The sequence below is a fragment of the Haliotis rufescens genome, unplaced genomic scaffold (assembly GCF_023055435.1).
Source record: "Haliotis rufescens isolate VD_foot unplaced genomic scaffold, xgHalRufe1.0.p SCAF_6, whole genome shotgun sequence".
In the NCBI taxonomy this organism is placed as follows: domain Eukaryota; kingdom Metazoa; phylum Mollusca; class Gastropoda; order Lepetellida; family Haliotidae; genus Haliotis; species Haliotis rufescens.
Window position 1 is genome coordinate 26,650,697 of NW_025964334.1, and position 16,691 is coordinate 26,667,387.

The window sequence follows — 16,691 nt, forward strand, 5'->3', positions numbered from 1 at the left end:
CAATATTGACTTTGTCACTTCAATCAGGTAGGACATATCCATGGCAACAACTCACCAACACACGAACCATAAACACACACAAATAGAAATCTATTTAATCTCCAAAGTATTTACAACTCAACCCAGCAACGATAAATGAGCCCACGTTACAGGTCTGTTTTCACTATAGCAGCAAAGATGGACTAATTTCCCCCCAGCACAAGAATAACTTGCACTTAGAGATGTGGAAAAACTTGATCTGTAAATTCCAATAATCCTCCTGTTGAATCAATGAAACAAGTGCGTGGACTAGTGATTAAGTACTGTGATAACAGAAAGCCTTGTTCATCCTGGGGACATGATCTACTGTGGGGCTGAAAGTGAGGATTACATTTCAAAACCAACACCAAGTAGACGTTGATCTTTATCGTAGCTCCATTCTTTTGGTGACTGGTCCCAGCTGACGACACTGGTCAAAACTGAAATTGTTTGTGAGTATTGTATTTCTGATCTTATATCTTTACAATATCATTTACAAAGGAATCATTATTTCAAATTGACTCTTTTGATCTCAAACGGACACAAGCTCTGAAAAGATTGTATATCTCGAAGTTTATGCAAGGCTCTCCACACAACCATTTTAAATCCTGTTCTCTCCATCACAAAAGCACGATCACTTTTCACATTGTTCATCAAGTCTTCAAGATGAGACCAGGCCAACTATTTTCATTTTATGGTCAAGTCTACCCAAACACACCTGAAGGACAGTAAAACCTTGGAATTTGATTGGGAATATGCGTTCTTTAAAAACATGTTTTACATTTTGTACATATTTAAATTAAAACTTGTTCTTCAAATCATTTTTCTTCTTCCCAACTTTACTGGTGAAGCTTCTTGCCATTTTGTTTTTTCTTGTTTGCCTCTTTATCATACACAGCATTAGCAATTTTGAACAAAAACATTTTCTCCCAATCTGCCTACCAAGGCTGCTTGGTTTAGAATCCTCGTTACATCTCCTCTTCCTATTATGAAGAATACGATTTAAAGGGTCAGAAGAAAAGTATGTTGTATTGTTTCGATTTAAGTGATATTCAAACAATCAATCCAATGATACATGTGTATTTTATTGACAAAACCAGACAAGAAATACAACCAATCCATAATAACGGTTGTTTCATATCCTGTCCTTCCTGTAAGAGCATGCCAAAAATCGATGCATGCAAATAATCATTCAATGTCTCCATTCTAACCACACCATCCAAAAGAGTACTCGCCATCAAACCTCATTATAATGCCATCCATTTCATGCAGGACTCCATAATAGCTACATCAACAATGTTCCTTCATGGCTGTAGGCTACATCTATCAACCCTGTAATACTACAGTTGGCAGTAACACCACAATATGATCAAAACCGGATATCACAATGAGGTTGGACTGAAGTGTATTGGAAATCAATCCAATCGCAAGATTATTACATAATCTCTTAAAAAATATGGCAACACAGTCTTTCCAATTGATTTAGGTATTCCGCCTTCCCTAAAAATAAAAATAAAAACCTAAAAGACCAACGACAAACGCTTAAACTAACACTACACACATTGCAAAATATTCAGATATTTTGTTGGACAAAAATAATAATAATCTGAAATGTCTTTTGTTTCTACCTACCCACCAGGAATTGTTTTAAAAAACGGCACTGTCATTCACCTGAATATGCAGTGGTGTTTAGTTCATGTCACTGGCCATATTGAAATTGGAATCAAACCACTTGAACAAACTCGGGTGTTATTATAGGCGGGAACAAACCAAAAATGGTGATCACAACATTTACCAATGTAGGGAACTGAACCCAGGCTTTCAGGGTAACAAACAAACACTTTAACCACAGGGCTACCCAACCGCCCCAAGGCCAGTTAAGAGATACAAGGATTCAAGTGTTGGAAATGAGAATGTTGGGTTGTTTGTCTACTTCAAAATGTTAGGGGCTCAAGATAATGAGTTAACTGGTGTATGTTTATATCAGTTGTCAAGTCACAATATATCTAGTCATAACAGGGAGAAGTCTTACAACACCCTGTGGCACAATAAGGCAATTTACAGCAGTGCCTCCGTTGGTGTGATTAACTGTAACTAAACAGGAGACAGTGAAAAGTGTACCATGCACAGATTCAACAAGCCCCTGGACCTGTAATTACAGAAGCCGAAGCACCAGGGAATAACACCAGGGGATAATTACATGAGGTCAAACTATGGACTTCATATTCTGTCTTTATCTCCCAGCCTGTGACCATTGTTGTCTATCCTACCAATAACTACACCCTCCCACCTCACATATCTCCCAGATAATTTTAAGTGCAATAATCTCCAAACATCCCAGTGTTAGCCACCACCGAATGCCCGATCTGTCTTTTTGGACATTCCCTCCAATCAGTAGCGAGGTTACTCCTTTAGGACAACCACTTATAACAAGGGTGCTTGGGATTTTAGATGAATTTATGACTGGGTGTTTCTCACAGGGGACAATGATTTAAGAGACGGTGACAAGGATGCTGTGAAATGTGAAAATAATTTCTACTTTCATTATTATGAAATTCAAGAGAGGCACGGAGCCTCTGTGCTACTCATGGGCACGGAAACAGGTAAGTTATTATTATTTATGGGTTTTGGTTTTCTTCTTCTTTTTTTTGTGTTGAGTTTTTGTTTATATTAAATGAGGTCCTTCCTGCGAATTTAATCTCAAAACTTAAAGCCGAAATGAACATTACTAATAATAAGTCAGAAGGAATCCTTTGATTTAATTAATCTTCGTGAAGTTCTCTGGTGACTGTTGTGCTGCCCTGTGGCTAGTGCTGCCTCCAATGTCTGACTGAAGACCACCCAACACTGAGAGTAATACATCAGTAATTTTTGCAATAGCAACCCAGATCAATGCAACATGACATCAAGACATAGACATCAAAATGTTTCAACAGCTGAAAAAGTGATTTTTGCAGCTTGCTGCTCTGTCACACTGCAGATTATATCATAGACACAGGATCTTTGCTTAACATTCATTTTCATTTATCTTCTCTGGAAGATAAAAATCATTATGAATGCTTTCTTCTAGCTCATTTTCTTAATCATTTTGTATTGCAACATTATCATTGGTTCCTCAGCATTGTAAGACATTATTGGCATTTATTTTACATACAACATAAATGTCCAATGAAATTGTGGTACTTCCAATTCAACAAAAAACATTCCTTTGAAGTGCTGCTCTGATGAGTTGTTTCCAGGTGGGCATTAATCACACCTGCTCTGAGGAGCTGTACTGCTATGCTTCAGTATGCCTGCTTTAAAAGGCCTGAACAATAAAGGTCCTACTCCCTAACTATCTGTCCCTGTTAGAGCTACACACCTTACCATTGGGTACAGGGCATATATGGCACACTATCTGGTAAGTCACAGCAAAGGGTTGACCTCCCCATCCAAAGACATTTTAACCACCAGATACAGATACTGTGCCAAACATTCTGTTCTTGGGACATCGTTCATCCCTGACAGGCACAGTCAAATAAACTATTAGTTAAAATATCCCTTTTGTTCAACCTTTCCCAATCAGTGCAGTCTGTGCATAAGCTAGCTCCATTAAAAGCTGAAGATATATTTCCCTGGCTTTCATAAAAGTCCTCACCACAGTCACATTACAGCATTTTTACAAGATCAAATGTTAGGATTTGCAGCAGGTCAATTAGAAAGCTGCCCATGTACTTTGCTCTCCAGAGTAGGCTAATTGATGACATAAATCAGCCTGGCAGGACCTTCACCTCATGTTCCAATATTGTCTGGAACACATTTGGTAGCAATTCTTCAAACTAATCTTATCCCACTGCCACCAACACTTGGCTAGAACCATGTCACTTGCTTATCTGAGGCAATTAGTCATTAACCCCTTCAACTTTATTTTCTTCATTTCCTGTAGGTTTTTTTAAGCTTAATGCTGCTCTCCGCAATAGTCCAGCTTCACGACAGCTGTCTGTAAATAATAAATCAACCATATCACTGAGTGGCTCTTACCACAAAAATAGGTAACTTTGGATCTATTCTAACCCAGTCAAATCCTCCAGCAATAGGAATCCCTGATATCTTCAAATGCCTCATAGAAACCGAAATAGCAATAATCAGTCGTCATATCATGGTATATCTTTAAAGAGTTTGGTACAAAATATTTTAGAAAAAGTGAAAAAACAACAATTGTTTTAAAATTCATAATCTTAAACACAATATTTCCCTAGAGCTAAATCAGCAACCAAATACATCATATCCTGGCTGCTGATCCTACATAAAGTCATCCTGCATTGGGGGGCATGGGTGGCCCAGTCATCTAAGATGCCACATTTCGCTGTGCAGAGTTGCATCCTTTGGGCACGCCAGAAACCTATGATTGTGGGTTCAAATCCAAGTTCACCTTGATTATGTTTCTAGGTTTGTCAGCACCATACTCGTGCTCGTGAGTTTCATCGAAGTGGTAAATGTCTGAGACCTGCATCTCTTCGGGCTTTCCTCCCACATTAAGCTGACATGCCGTGATATAACTGGAATAATGTTAAAAGCAGCATTAAACCCAACTCACTAACTCACACACTCATCCTGCATTGCCTTTAACACTTTTCTTTATATGCAGCAAGCTATAGAGGGTTAAAGTAGGATTTTCCTACTCTCCACAAATCCTCTCTTAGACTCATTTTGTTCAATATTTTACATCAGACATTGGCATGATAAAGGACTTGAGAGCTGACAGCCACCAACATTTCAAAAGGCCTTTGAGATTTCCAGGCTGGATTATTATTGGCTTCGTGAAGGAGAAAGTGGTTCACTATATTGGAACAGCACTGTTTGACCGGACTGTTACCAAGGACTAGTTTCTCAGTAGCCATAAAACATAATCAAAATTAGGATTCATATTGTCAGGATCCTTTACACCATTGGCAAAACTGACCAGTAAGTACATTTCTAAAATTACTTTTAATAAGTATTTACTGACATTTGCGTAAAGATTCATTATTTCCACCATTCACTGTGTCCAACTCAACGGTGACTGATTCTTTAGTTACACATTATTTTAAAATTGTTGCTCTAGTGGCTACCTCAGTAGGGTTGTAAGATAGCTAAGACAGGTAAAACATGTACTTGTTGTGGCAAGGGAAGGGCTTAGTTCATCATACAGGTACAATGTGTGAAGTCCATTTTAGGAGTCTCCCTCCACAACATGTCTGGAATATTATAAAAACCTACTCATTGACTCAAAATTTCAGATATATTTCCAAGCAGAAAAAGTCCTTTAAGCTCCCCAGAATTCTTTCATTCCTTGCTTTTTGTCATGACCAGCAGTTACAAAATGTCCCAATTTAATCAATTCCAGAAGTCAATCTGAAAATTTACCAGACTGGGCCCAGCCGACCATGGCAAATATTAGACAAGTACTTCAGTAGTGTGTTTTCAGCATAAATGTTATCAAAATGTAAGAAGGGAAGATAACTTTTGCTTTGCATTCCAGCAACGCCTCTTGTGTGGACAGCAGAGACGACCACGCCCAGTGATGACCCAGATTCCAGCCATCCCCACCCTACCCCAGATCCCAAACCTGGGGGAGGTGGGAACTGTGGGTGAAGGGGGTCCCCAGGAAGGACTGGTCATGCCCCTGTCCGTCACAGACAGGTAACACATCCTTTATTCTGAAGTATGTATTCAAGTTTCTTGTATAAAATAGGATTAAAAACAATGGCAGGAAAGAAAACACTATGTGTTGGGACATTTTGAAACTCTATCACATGGAGGGATACCAAGAATATTAACTTAAGGAAAACCCAAACTGGACCTCCAATATATACCACTCTGCCCCCCTATCAGTATGTTTCAGACAAAAATAGCTACAGGTAATGGCTTAGATGTTTACTGATTGGCTATTTCAAGATATTCAAAAGTAAGATTTACTTTGACTACAGCTCTATTTGATTCAGTAGTTTTTCAAATTATTCCCAAAAGACAAGTCACAATGACAGAATCCTAACAACAAAATACTGCTCTTCAATACCCCCCGAAAGTCTTAATCCCCATTAAAACTACCATGTCTATAACATGAACAATGAAAAAAAAACAATCCTGGACGTGATCGATCATGGATCAATGCATATGATATACAGCTTAAGACGAGGACAAAGACCAAACACTGAGTCCCACTCTCCACACCTGATAGAGGCCGTGACATGTCAATCTATCTGGATCCAATCCAACTCCAATCTCAAAAACAAACACCTGAAACGTACACCCTGTCTGACACAATAATCAACAGACAACCCTTTAGCATGTCAATGTCCCCACAAGTGTACATAAAAGTTCACACTCTGTCAAATGTTTTCCGTTTGACAAATTTCATGAGTAAATATGATGCTTCTATTCAATTGATCCATTTTCTGGGTTGACTGCGTCCCATACAAATTACATTCTTAGTAAAATCCTAAGGATATAACTTCTTTCTGCATGGTTAGGCTGTTTAGCTTACAGGACAGGCAATTGTTCCAGTTGAAATCTATATTAGCTGGCAGTGCACATGTAAACACTATACTTGAGCATTGTTCTCCATAGGCCTATCCTGTACATTTTAACATTGACTGAGTAATCTCAGATGAGATATTTAAGCTGAAAACACTGTAGGCAGGTAAGAATTTTGTCAACTCTGTAATTGTTTATCATCATATATAAGAAATCAGACTCTTGACAAATGCATATTTCAATCTTTGAATCAAACCACCTTTACATATGAATATGATGAGTCATCAAGTTTGGATTCAATAAAAACATGTGAACAAACTGTTGAAAGAAATATCATTGAGGCCTTTCACCTGAGCATGGCATCAACATACTTGTATGGTATGTACCATGGCACGTCTCACCATTCTATTTTACTATCTTACTCAAAATCGGGTACAACTTCACACGTGCATCAAAAGTTCCATTTTCCATCTTTACAGTAAAAGACAATAAATATCACCCCTTATCATCACCTATTTTTTTCTGAAAATGAACAGCTGGACTATCATTGGTAATACATCAGGAAATACAAGAATGATTGTGCCAGTTGAAAAACCCTCAAAAACCCTGGTGTGTTGTTGCTTCACAACTTGTGCCATACATTGATAACATTCATGCTATGATGTTTGTGTTCTTCTTTTGGAAATGTCAAAATCTGACAATTCAGTTTGTGTGCATGCGTGCGTGCGTGGGGGGTGGGGGAGATGTCTCAAAACTCTAGGAAACGAGTTGGGTTTTTTTTTACAACAAACCTTTGAATTGCTACCTTATCAAGACATAAAAAAAAGCCATCATTTTAAATAATCTACATTATATCTTGTACACCTCAATTTCATTAGACGGTTTCCAGAGACAGTTTCATTTCCCCTGGTGAATATATGAAACATGAAACCAGTCCTTGATTAGCTCGCAACTGAAGGAAACTCATAAATCATGTTAACAGCATACCATACTGTAGTGCACTACCTAACCCTGTGACTGTAACACATCAAGTGGAGCTTATTGGGCCTAAGGCTGGTAATATTTACTGCCAACGATAATGTTGTTGGCCTGTCCAGGCAGCACAAACAACGTCAAACAGAACACAGGTGTCATGCAATTATTAGATTCTGCAGTAAGGTAATTATTTGTGTCCTTATAGTAAAATGCCTGGAACAAGCCTAGATAAACAACATACATCTGAACTATCCTCTGAAGCCAGGCTAAACTTTTGTATTGTATGTGACTGCCAAAAAATCCCCTTTCGTCAATCTAAACAACGTACAAATTATTCTGACAAAATCTAAAAATAACTATAACTTGAATTGTTTCTTATGCAGAGATAATTTGAACATCTATGAAAAGTGGAATTGAAGAAAATTTTAGATTGGCCTATCGCAAAAATACATCTCAACGATTTCTTTGTTTATGTAGTGCCATTCTGTGGTGGAAAAATCCAAACATTCATTTAAAAAATAAGACCTATATCAGTCATATATCATCTGACAGCACATGAACTCATGTAATGTAATCAATCAGTAGTTTTGAAACTATATACGCAAGATAAAGTATAAGCACATGTGATATATGTATGACAGATCTTATGTAGACAAAGCGCAAGATTCGTGATCATAAATGTGTAAGTATATATCACACAATGAGGAGAATATCAGATAATCTACTTTCCAATATTATGACTACAACACCTGACCTGGGCGACAGCCATCCTGACAACATGAAGCATGTTTTTATTTCACTGTCACTAACATAGCCACGTCGACAGGGGAACAGCTCAACATTGTTAGATGACACAAGGTCCCGCTGACTGGTAGGTAGCATTGTTAGATCATTCATGGTCCAGCTGATCAGTAGGTAGCATTGTTGGATCATACAAGGTCCAGCTGACCAGTAGGTAGCATTGTCAGATCATACAAGGTCCAGCTGACCAGTAGGTAGCATTGTTGGATCATACAAGGTCCAGCTAACCAGTAGGTAACATTGTTAGGTCATAGAAGGTCCAGATGACCAATAGGTAACATTGTTAGGTCATACAAGGTCCAGCTAACCAGTAGGTAACATTGTTAGGTCATACAAGGTCCAGCTGACCAGTGGGTAACATTGTTAGGTCATACAAGGTCCAGCTGAACAGCAGGCATAATGTTAAACTATATAATATTAGCATATTGCCTGTCCCTAATACTTATCACTCCCTCTGCCTAGATTCTCTCTCCCCATTCTCACCATAAAGTTTCCTTTTGAACATTTTAAGATTGAGTTAAATGTTAAGACATACTGACTACTGGTCTGTCAACAATCAGTTGGCTATCTAGATTGTTATCTATCGCAGCATCCTTAGATAACCATGTAACATCTCCTACTTTAGTTCCACCTAGTCCTAGGGTTAGGCATGTCCACAAGCCACCTATTCCCTTGACCAGTTAAAATCTGGAAGGACTAATTGTTTTGTCCCAGTTACTAAACAGATATGAGTTGTGGACAAGCAGAGATGACCTCCCTGTAGGCAGTATGTTCCTAACTGAATCCATGTTTTTGTTATCAGGGTAACACAGGTCCAAAACAACATGTACGAGAACTACCTGCAGAAGTCTACCCAGAAGCTACAGGATGAGATTCATCACACCATGAAGATGTACTCTGTGGAGAAACAGCAGCTTCTGAAACAGCTAGCCAGTCTCCGGCATAACATGTCCGAACTCAAGATCTCAGACACTGGAGTCAGTCCAAGGTTTTCAGGCAATGGGAAAAGTCCAAGGTACAGTGTTAATGGTGCAATACCCAAGCACATTGGGCGTGAGCAACATCGACTACCTCCTATTATCAAAACTGGGCTAATAGGTACTGTGTATCCCAACTGTGAGAAGAGCATGTCTGAAGAAGCGCGAGATCGGGATGAGATTGTTAATCAGAGACTTCAGAGAAGTGACACAGACCTTACATTCTTATCTGATGAGTTCAGTGGTGAGAGCAAACACAATGACAATGGTGATGTTGAAGGAGAATTCAAACTGTTCCCGGAAAGGAAGGTTCCAAAGAAAACAAAAACATCAAAGGATATTCCAGTTTTTAAACTGCCTCAGATTAAGGAGGAAGCTCCAAGACCCCTGTGGTACTCTGGCAACAACTCTCAGACTGTCAAGCAACGGGCTCACTCTCCACTGACAGCCCTGCCTCAGATCCATGAAATGAGGCAGATCTCAGAGAACAACTTTGACATACCCACCGTGAAAGACCCATTAAGATGTGAAATTTCAATTCCCACAAAATCTGTCACCAAAAAGGTCCACTTTGCTGGCAGCAACAGTGTCAGGAACTCTGATAGCCTGGACAAGACTAATAGTCACCTTCCCCAACTTTCAAAGAAAAAGTTCCAAATGCATAAACCTTCACGGAAGACAAAAAAACATTTCCAACAATTTCCGAATGTTCAAGAAAGTAGTTCTTCTCAATCTGACTCCACAGAGGCTCCGCAGTGTCAAGCTCCACAAGGTACAGAGGAGTGGAAGTCACTGTATGCAAATATCCATGACCCTGAAGAAAGGACAAAGACTCTAGGGGACATACTGTACGCTGTGAGGGTCAAGATGAGAGAAAATGAGCAGAACTTGATGTTTGGACACAAGCCAGTTGAGGACAAAACAGACAATACTCTTTGTGACTATTTGCTCGTTCACAAGGACGACCAGGACGGGATACGCAAAACACGGAAAATCTTGGTGAGTTCAGGATAACTGTAGTTTCTTAGGAGTGAGCTGCATATAAAGAAAAGTGTTTAAGGCAATGCAGGATGAGTGTGTGAGTTAGTGAGTATGGTTTAACACCGCTTTTAACAGTATTCCAGTTATATCGAGGCATGTCAGCTTAATGTGGGAGGAAAGCCCGAAGTGATGCAGGTCTCAGACATTCTGTTTCTTAGGAATATTACCTTACGAATAAATACTGGTTGACTTCAACTGTTAATATTATCAGGTTCTTGTATTGAAAATGGGCTATGAAATAATAATTAAATGATTTGTTGCACACTAATTACAAAGTAGGATGAATGATCAACTTCTTTATCACAACATGATGTTATCAGATGCCCATTATATTATTGTGGGTCTGTAGTATGGACAATCAACTTCTATTGTAGTCAGATGTGGCCATCTATATTATTGTGGTTCTGAAGTATGGACGATCAATTTCTTTTATCATCAGATGCCCCCTGTTACATTATTGTGGGCCTGGCCTGTTTCCCCCATCTTATCCTCATTATCATAGGTTGTAACATGTATACAAAATCTTCCTTCTTTTTATTTATCATGTTTGTCACAGTAAGATCTAACACAGATTGAGAGAAACACAAATCTGAGAATCCAGCTGATTCGAGTCCTGAAGCTGGCACATTGGAAAACAAGGACATTCTGTGATTGAAATCTTATATATCCTAGAATATGGAATATACTACTCAAAACAAGTTAAAGAACCCTTACAATTGGATGGCTGAGCTGCAATACCCACCAGCCACAACCGATTAACTAAAGTCAGATGAAAAAAGTTGTGTTCTTTAACTTCTTTTGAGTTGTATATATAAGAATATTCAAAATTAACCCTTTACCTCAAACCTTTACTTCTGACAATCTGAATATGAAACATTTGAACAATGAATTTTTTTGTTTTTAGTGCAATGATGTATTTTCGTAATATTACATTGTCTGTACACTTAGGAATTTATCTTTGCTCAACTTAGATGTGGTATTTCAATAGTTTATTGTTTAAAGGACCTATCAGTTTCACATCTCATGCCTCATATTTAACCTCTGCATAGACATCACAAAGATAGATTCACACCTGTCATATTTGATCCTTGTTAACGATATCCCAGTCATACTATGTGTCTTGGAGGACACCGAGAGGTCTGTGACACCAGTAGCCAGGACCCGAGTGTTTGCTTTATGATAGCAACATGGCTGTATTGCTAGGTGACTCAAGAGTCAACAGTCATCTGTACCCCGAACTAGCGGACTCCACAGGAAACGGGTGATAATATTAGATTACCTACTTGGCTGACATTACCCCCAGGCCTCAACTTCCTGATGGAATTAGAGGATATGTTTGTCAAACTTGGTCTTTGTAAATACTTTTATTCCAGGATTTTGTATTTTATTTGTCTAAGCATCCACTGTAAATCTTTTACCATCACCCAAGCAAACATCATCCTAGCCTTCCCTTGATTAATAACACTTCATGGCCCACCATTACCCCCTGCGAATCTGTTTCGTGACACAGTATCGTCAATATGATGCATTGATAAATATAAATATGGCTTGTATCATGATATGAGCCACAATGACCTAAAAAATGGGCATATAATATCAGCACATGGTTGAATAAAGCTCAAACTTGTTCGGGATGCTTTCTACATCGCTTCCACTATTCTGTTCTGTCACACCTATAAAACTAGAAAGGTTCCAGTCATATAGGTCTTATCACAATCGTATTCAGCCTGTTCCAAAAAAATTCTTTAAAAGCACAACAAATATTATTTTAGTCTATCCATAGAAGTGACATGTGAAACTTCAATGGAACATTCTTTTGCTGCATTCAGATCAAAATCTTGTAAAATATTCTTGGAATAAGAAATTATTTCAAGCTGACCATGTACAGACAAAGAGACATTCACAAGCTGGTTGCAGTTACCATCTGAGTGAGTGAGTGGGTGAGGTTATACGCCGCTTTTAGCAATATTTCAGCAATATCACAGTGGGGGACACCAGAAATGGGCTTCACACATTGTACCCATGTCGGGAATCGAACCCGGGTCTTTCGGCATGACGAGCCAACGCTTTAACCACTAGGCTATCCGACCGCCCCTAGTTACCATCTGATCTGCTGTCTTGGTCCTGCAACTGTTCTGAGCATAAATGTTGAAATTTCTCGGTTCATCTGAGAGCAGTTTATTGGGCCAGCAGACTGCTCGAGTCTCCCTGCAAGATTCACCTTATCTCACCTGTTTAGATTACATCCTAGTCATTGAGCATCCTTGATTCAAGGTTTAGTTGAGTTTGGGTCCCTTAGATACTTAAGGGTTAAGGTTGATGTCAGGGTTATGGAGTAGCACTGTAACTGAATATGCCCAGGAAAGTGCAGTACTCCCTTCTGAATATCTACTAATGCAGTAGATTAATGACAATGACCATCTTGTGTCAGCTATTGAACTGGTTATACTAATATAAGAGGGACACTGTCCAAATTTCCACTATGATTAGACAAACATTGAAACATTGTTCAACATACACAACTTAAGCAGTGTTCTGAAATATCAGTATTTCTTCCTTTCAGCACCATCACAAGCGAGGTCATATCCCAAGCCACACTGCCGAGCGACTTCATCGTCGGTCCAATGCTGTCCAGCTACAGAACTACCTGAAGAAGTTATCTCGACAACGGCGCATGATTGAACACATGGAGGGAGAGGAGTACAGACTCACACACATTGTAGGTCATCGGCAGCTGCAGGAAGCTGCTCACAAGTCTGTGCAATGACAAATGTATTCTGGAGACAGATCGTTTTTCCTGAAGACAGTTTAACCAGTCTTCAAAGCACTCAAGCTGGGGTTATAGTGTGGGCTGAATCTAAACTTAACATTCATTAGGAAGAAACTTTGGACAAGAATCATATTTCAGAAACTTCACAGCAATGAATGTGGAATATGTATTATTGCAATTTTAGGGTTCCAGAACTGACAATCATGAACGGCACCATTGAATACCAGTATTTTAGTTGCATATGCTACATTGACTTATCCAGGGCTAGAGACCATGAGTTGAACAAGCCAACAGCTTTCACTGGTTGTTTCTGTGACTTAATTTTAGGAGAAGTGATTCCAGATATGAACGAGTGGATCTCTCTGTCACTGCTTATGAGGGTTGTAAATCTCATGAAGATAATAAATGGGTTAAAATTAACAATTTGATATTTTTTTTCTCCAAGGTCAGTAGCATTTTTCACCAATAAGACAATTCTGTCAATATTCTCATTTAAAAATCCTCACATTCAGAACATAATGTCTTGCTTGTGTATGTCTTTCTGGAAACAGATATCAATATTTACATAGACCCATGAAGATCTGGGTTAGATTAAGCCTTCAGCAACCCATGCTCGCTGTAAGAAGCCTCAAATGGGATCGGGTGATCAGGCTCACTGACTTGGTTCATGCATGTCATTGTATCCCAATTGCGTGGATCGATGCTCATGATATCATTCCCAAGATTGTCTGGTCCACACTCGTTTATTTACAGACCGACATCATAAAGCTGGAATATTGCTGAGTGTAGAGTTAAACAACAACCAGACAATCCTGTAAATGCACTGCTATTAATGTTATCACAGTGTCATATCAGTACAGACAGTCAAAAATTCCATATTGAGTAAAAATATAAGAACAACATGTATACACAAGGGGAATGTGTGGTACAGGTGATGTGGGTAAGGAGGCTCTCACCAGGAACTAAGGAAGGAAGTGTGGAGGTCAGAGGAATACCAACGGTAGCTAGCATCATGCATCTCTCTCGCATTTCCCCACTCATACCCTGGCCACAAGGCTGTACATGGGTAGTAACACACTCACCATACATAATCTTTCCTCTTGATTAAGTTCTCAACCTTATGAAAAGTTAATTTCTCACAACAATTCCACTGTTTGGTTAAACACTTCTTAACAGTATTTCAGGATATTACAGAGTGTCAGCTTGATGTGGGAGGAAAACCCAAAAGTGATGCAGGTCTTAGACATTACCACTTTGGTGAAACACATGAGCATGGGTATGGTGCTATAAAACACAGAAACATAACCAGGGCCGATCTAGGATTTAGGAATAGGACGACCATAGGTGTATGGCAAGCAAGGGACACAATGCTGCACATCAAATTGCAAAACCTTTGACAACTGGGCCACATGTGACCCCTTATCTACAAGTTGTGACAATAACGTGTGATGTCTAACTGAAATAATCTCTTCTCTATGTCTGTATGACAGCTGTGAAGTCACTACAATTGTAGAAGTTGGAGCATATAGTAACACACATGCAACTAAAAGTCAAGCTACAAAAAAGCACAATCAAAGCATAGGTAAACTTTGATAAATAATGGAAACGAACATTTCTTCATCATAATATTTCCTTTAGTGCAAATCAATTTGGCTATTCACAATGTTGCATGCTGTAAGATAAGTACAGATTACATCGTGCCTCATTACATTTGTCTGTGTGTTATCAGGTAATGCTGGTCGGATCAGCTTCAAAGATATGTCAATCTGACATAATCTGTCCCTGTCATATTACGTGACCCTCACAGCAGAAGGACAGCCTCTTGACAGAGGCCACTATTTCCCAGGACCCTAGGGTACTGCATACATGTCATTACAATACTATTCCCTAATACCAGGTTCAGGGGTGAAACAAAAATATGCCAGTCAGCATTTCTATATGTTAAGTCACATGCATAGATCAGTGATGACCTCTTCACATTTTCTTAGCCAGGATAGTCTTTTCATATCTACTATATTAACACAAACAAATAGCACATTGCTACATGCAGGAAAGAACAGGAAATTAAATGGATTTAAATTCTTAATCCAAACTGTAAATGAAAACTATTTGCTCATTTATTTTAGACTATACGTATACATTTTGAGTCAAAGAATGTAGTGTAATGCCAGTGAGCAATATTCAAGCTGTATCACAGCAGTTTGTAAATCAGTGAGTCTAGACCAACCATTGACTGGATCAACATCATCAGGATGTGATGACCCATTGTCAGCAAAGTCACATTGCCTGACCACCTGATACCCATTTTAGTCTGGGTCAGGCAAAGAAATGGCAGAGCATTAGCAACACTCTACATCAGGATGTGATGACCAACTGTCAGCAGAGTCACATTGCCTGACCACCTGATCCCCATTTTAGTCTGGGTCAGGCAAACAAATGACAGAGCATTAGCAACACTCTACATCAGGATATGATGACCCATTGTCAGCAGAGTCACATTGCCTGACCACCTGATCCCCATTTTAGTCTGGGTCAGGCAAACAAATGGCAGAGCATTAGCAATACTCTACATCAGGATGTGATGACCCATTGTCAGCAAAGTCACATTGCCTGACCACCTGATACCCATTTTAGTCTGGGTCAGGCAAACAAATGACTGAGAGCATTAGCAACACTCTACATCAGGATGTGATGACCAACTGTCAGCAAAGTCACATTGCCTGCCTGACCACCTGATACCCATTTTAGTCTGGGCCAGGCAAACAAATGACTGACAGCAGTAGCAACACTACATCATCACAGTCTGATGACCCACTGCCTGCCCCGTCAGATAGTCTGACCACCCGATCCCCATTTTGTCAGCTCTAATAACAAGGAGGAACAGTGTTCCTTTAATGGCCAGTTGACCACAGGGGTGCATGCATAGATTCAAAGTGACAAACACACTTCAGATATACAATGAAACCTCAATGAATTTAAAAGGCATCTACAAGGCATAGCATTGGGTCAATATAGTGACTGCTGTCTAAATATGCAGCACCTGTACAATCACCAGGCAGGGGTATAGCGTGTGATCCAGGTCCTGAACACACAGGAGGGTATAGGCCTCTTCCTGGGAGAATCTCAGTCTAACTGACAGGTACCCCACACCAGGGGAATCTGAGGGTTAACAAGCTTACCTTGGCAGCCTTACTGTATGTCTTAGTGAAACAGACATTTGGAGATCATGAATCATAGAAACTTTACAGTGAAATAAACATAGAGTTATCAATAGAGGCTAATGAAATAGAGGTTGTAAGGCAGATGAATACATATATACAGGGTGCGAAATAAACATATCCGTTGGTCTAGACTAGTGATATGTCCTTGTGGACTACCACTTTTACCATTTGGTAAATGGCATCTCTGTAGCTGCTTGCTTTTGCAGCGAAGTGAAAACAAGAAATAATTTCGAACCCTGATATATCAGCATGTAAGTGAGTGAGATATGTCAACGACTGGATGTGAGATACTTTTATTATGCAAGCCTAAGCATATTAATCAGGTCTTCATGAAACACAACGTACATATTTTATGTATTATCATGAATAGAACAGCTTTAAGACTAGTGAGTG

The 16,691-nt window shown here is 39.2% G+C and overlaps 2 protein-coding genes across 9 annotated transcripts in view; one reads left to right on the plus strand and one right to left on the minus strand.

Moving 5' to 3' along the window:
• LOC124118794 (kinesin-like protein KIF21A) overlaps positions 1-16,691 on the minus strand; it is a 125,642-nt gene that overhangs the window by 16,126 nt on the left and 92,825 nt on the right. The gene's annotated exons all lie outside the window — the stretch shown is intronic.
• LOC124118795 lies at positions 225-13,497 on the plus strand. Of its 4 annotated transcripts, none has more exons than XM_048385842.1 (4): positions 225-470; positions 5,519-5,679; positions 9,092-10,265; positions 12,871-13,497. In XM_048385842.1, the coding sequence occupies exons 2-4, from the start codon at positions 5,561-5,563 to the stop codon at positions 13,072-13,074; spliced, it is 1,497 nt and encodes a 498-aa protein (XP_048241799.1). In that variant the 5' UTR covers positions 225-470; positions 5,519-5,560; the 3' UTR covers positions 13,075-13,497. The 4 variants fall into 4 exon arrangements, with proteins under 4 accessions (XP_048241799.1, XP_046337038.2, XP_048241800.1 ...); XM_046481082.2 differs by lacking the exon at positions 225-470 and adding an exon at positions 2,152-2,621; XM_048385843.1 differs by lacking the exon at positions 225-470 and adding an exon at positions 4,595-4,962.

Excerpts from the sequence above, each read along its gene's own strand:
- LOC124118795 (XM_046481082.2), top strand. The coding sequence starts at position 2,568 with ATGAAATTCAAGAGAGGCACGGAGCCTCTGTGCTACTCATGGGCACGG. Across the intron at positions 2,622-5,518 it reads ACTCATGGGCACGGAAACAG|CAACGCCTCTTGTGTGGACA; the intron begins GTAAGTTATTAT and ends TTTGCATTCCAG. Across the intron at positions 5,680-9,091 it reads CCCCTGTCCGTCACAGACAG|GGTAACACAGGTCCAAAACA; the intron begins GTAACACATCCT and ends TTTTGTTATCAG.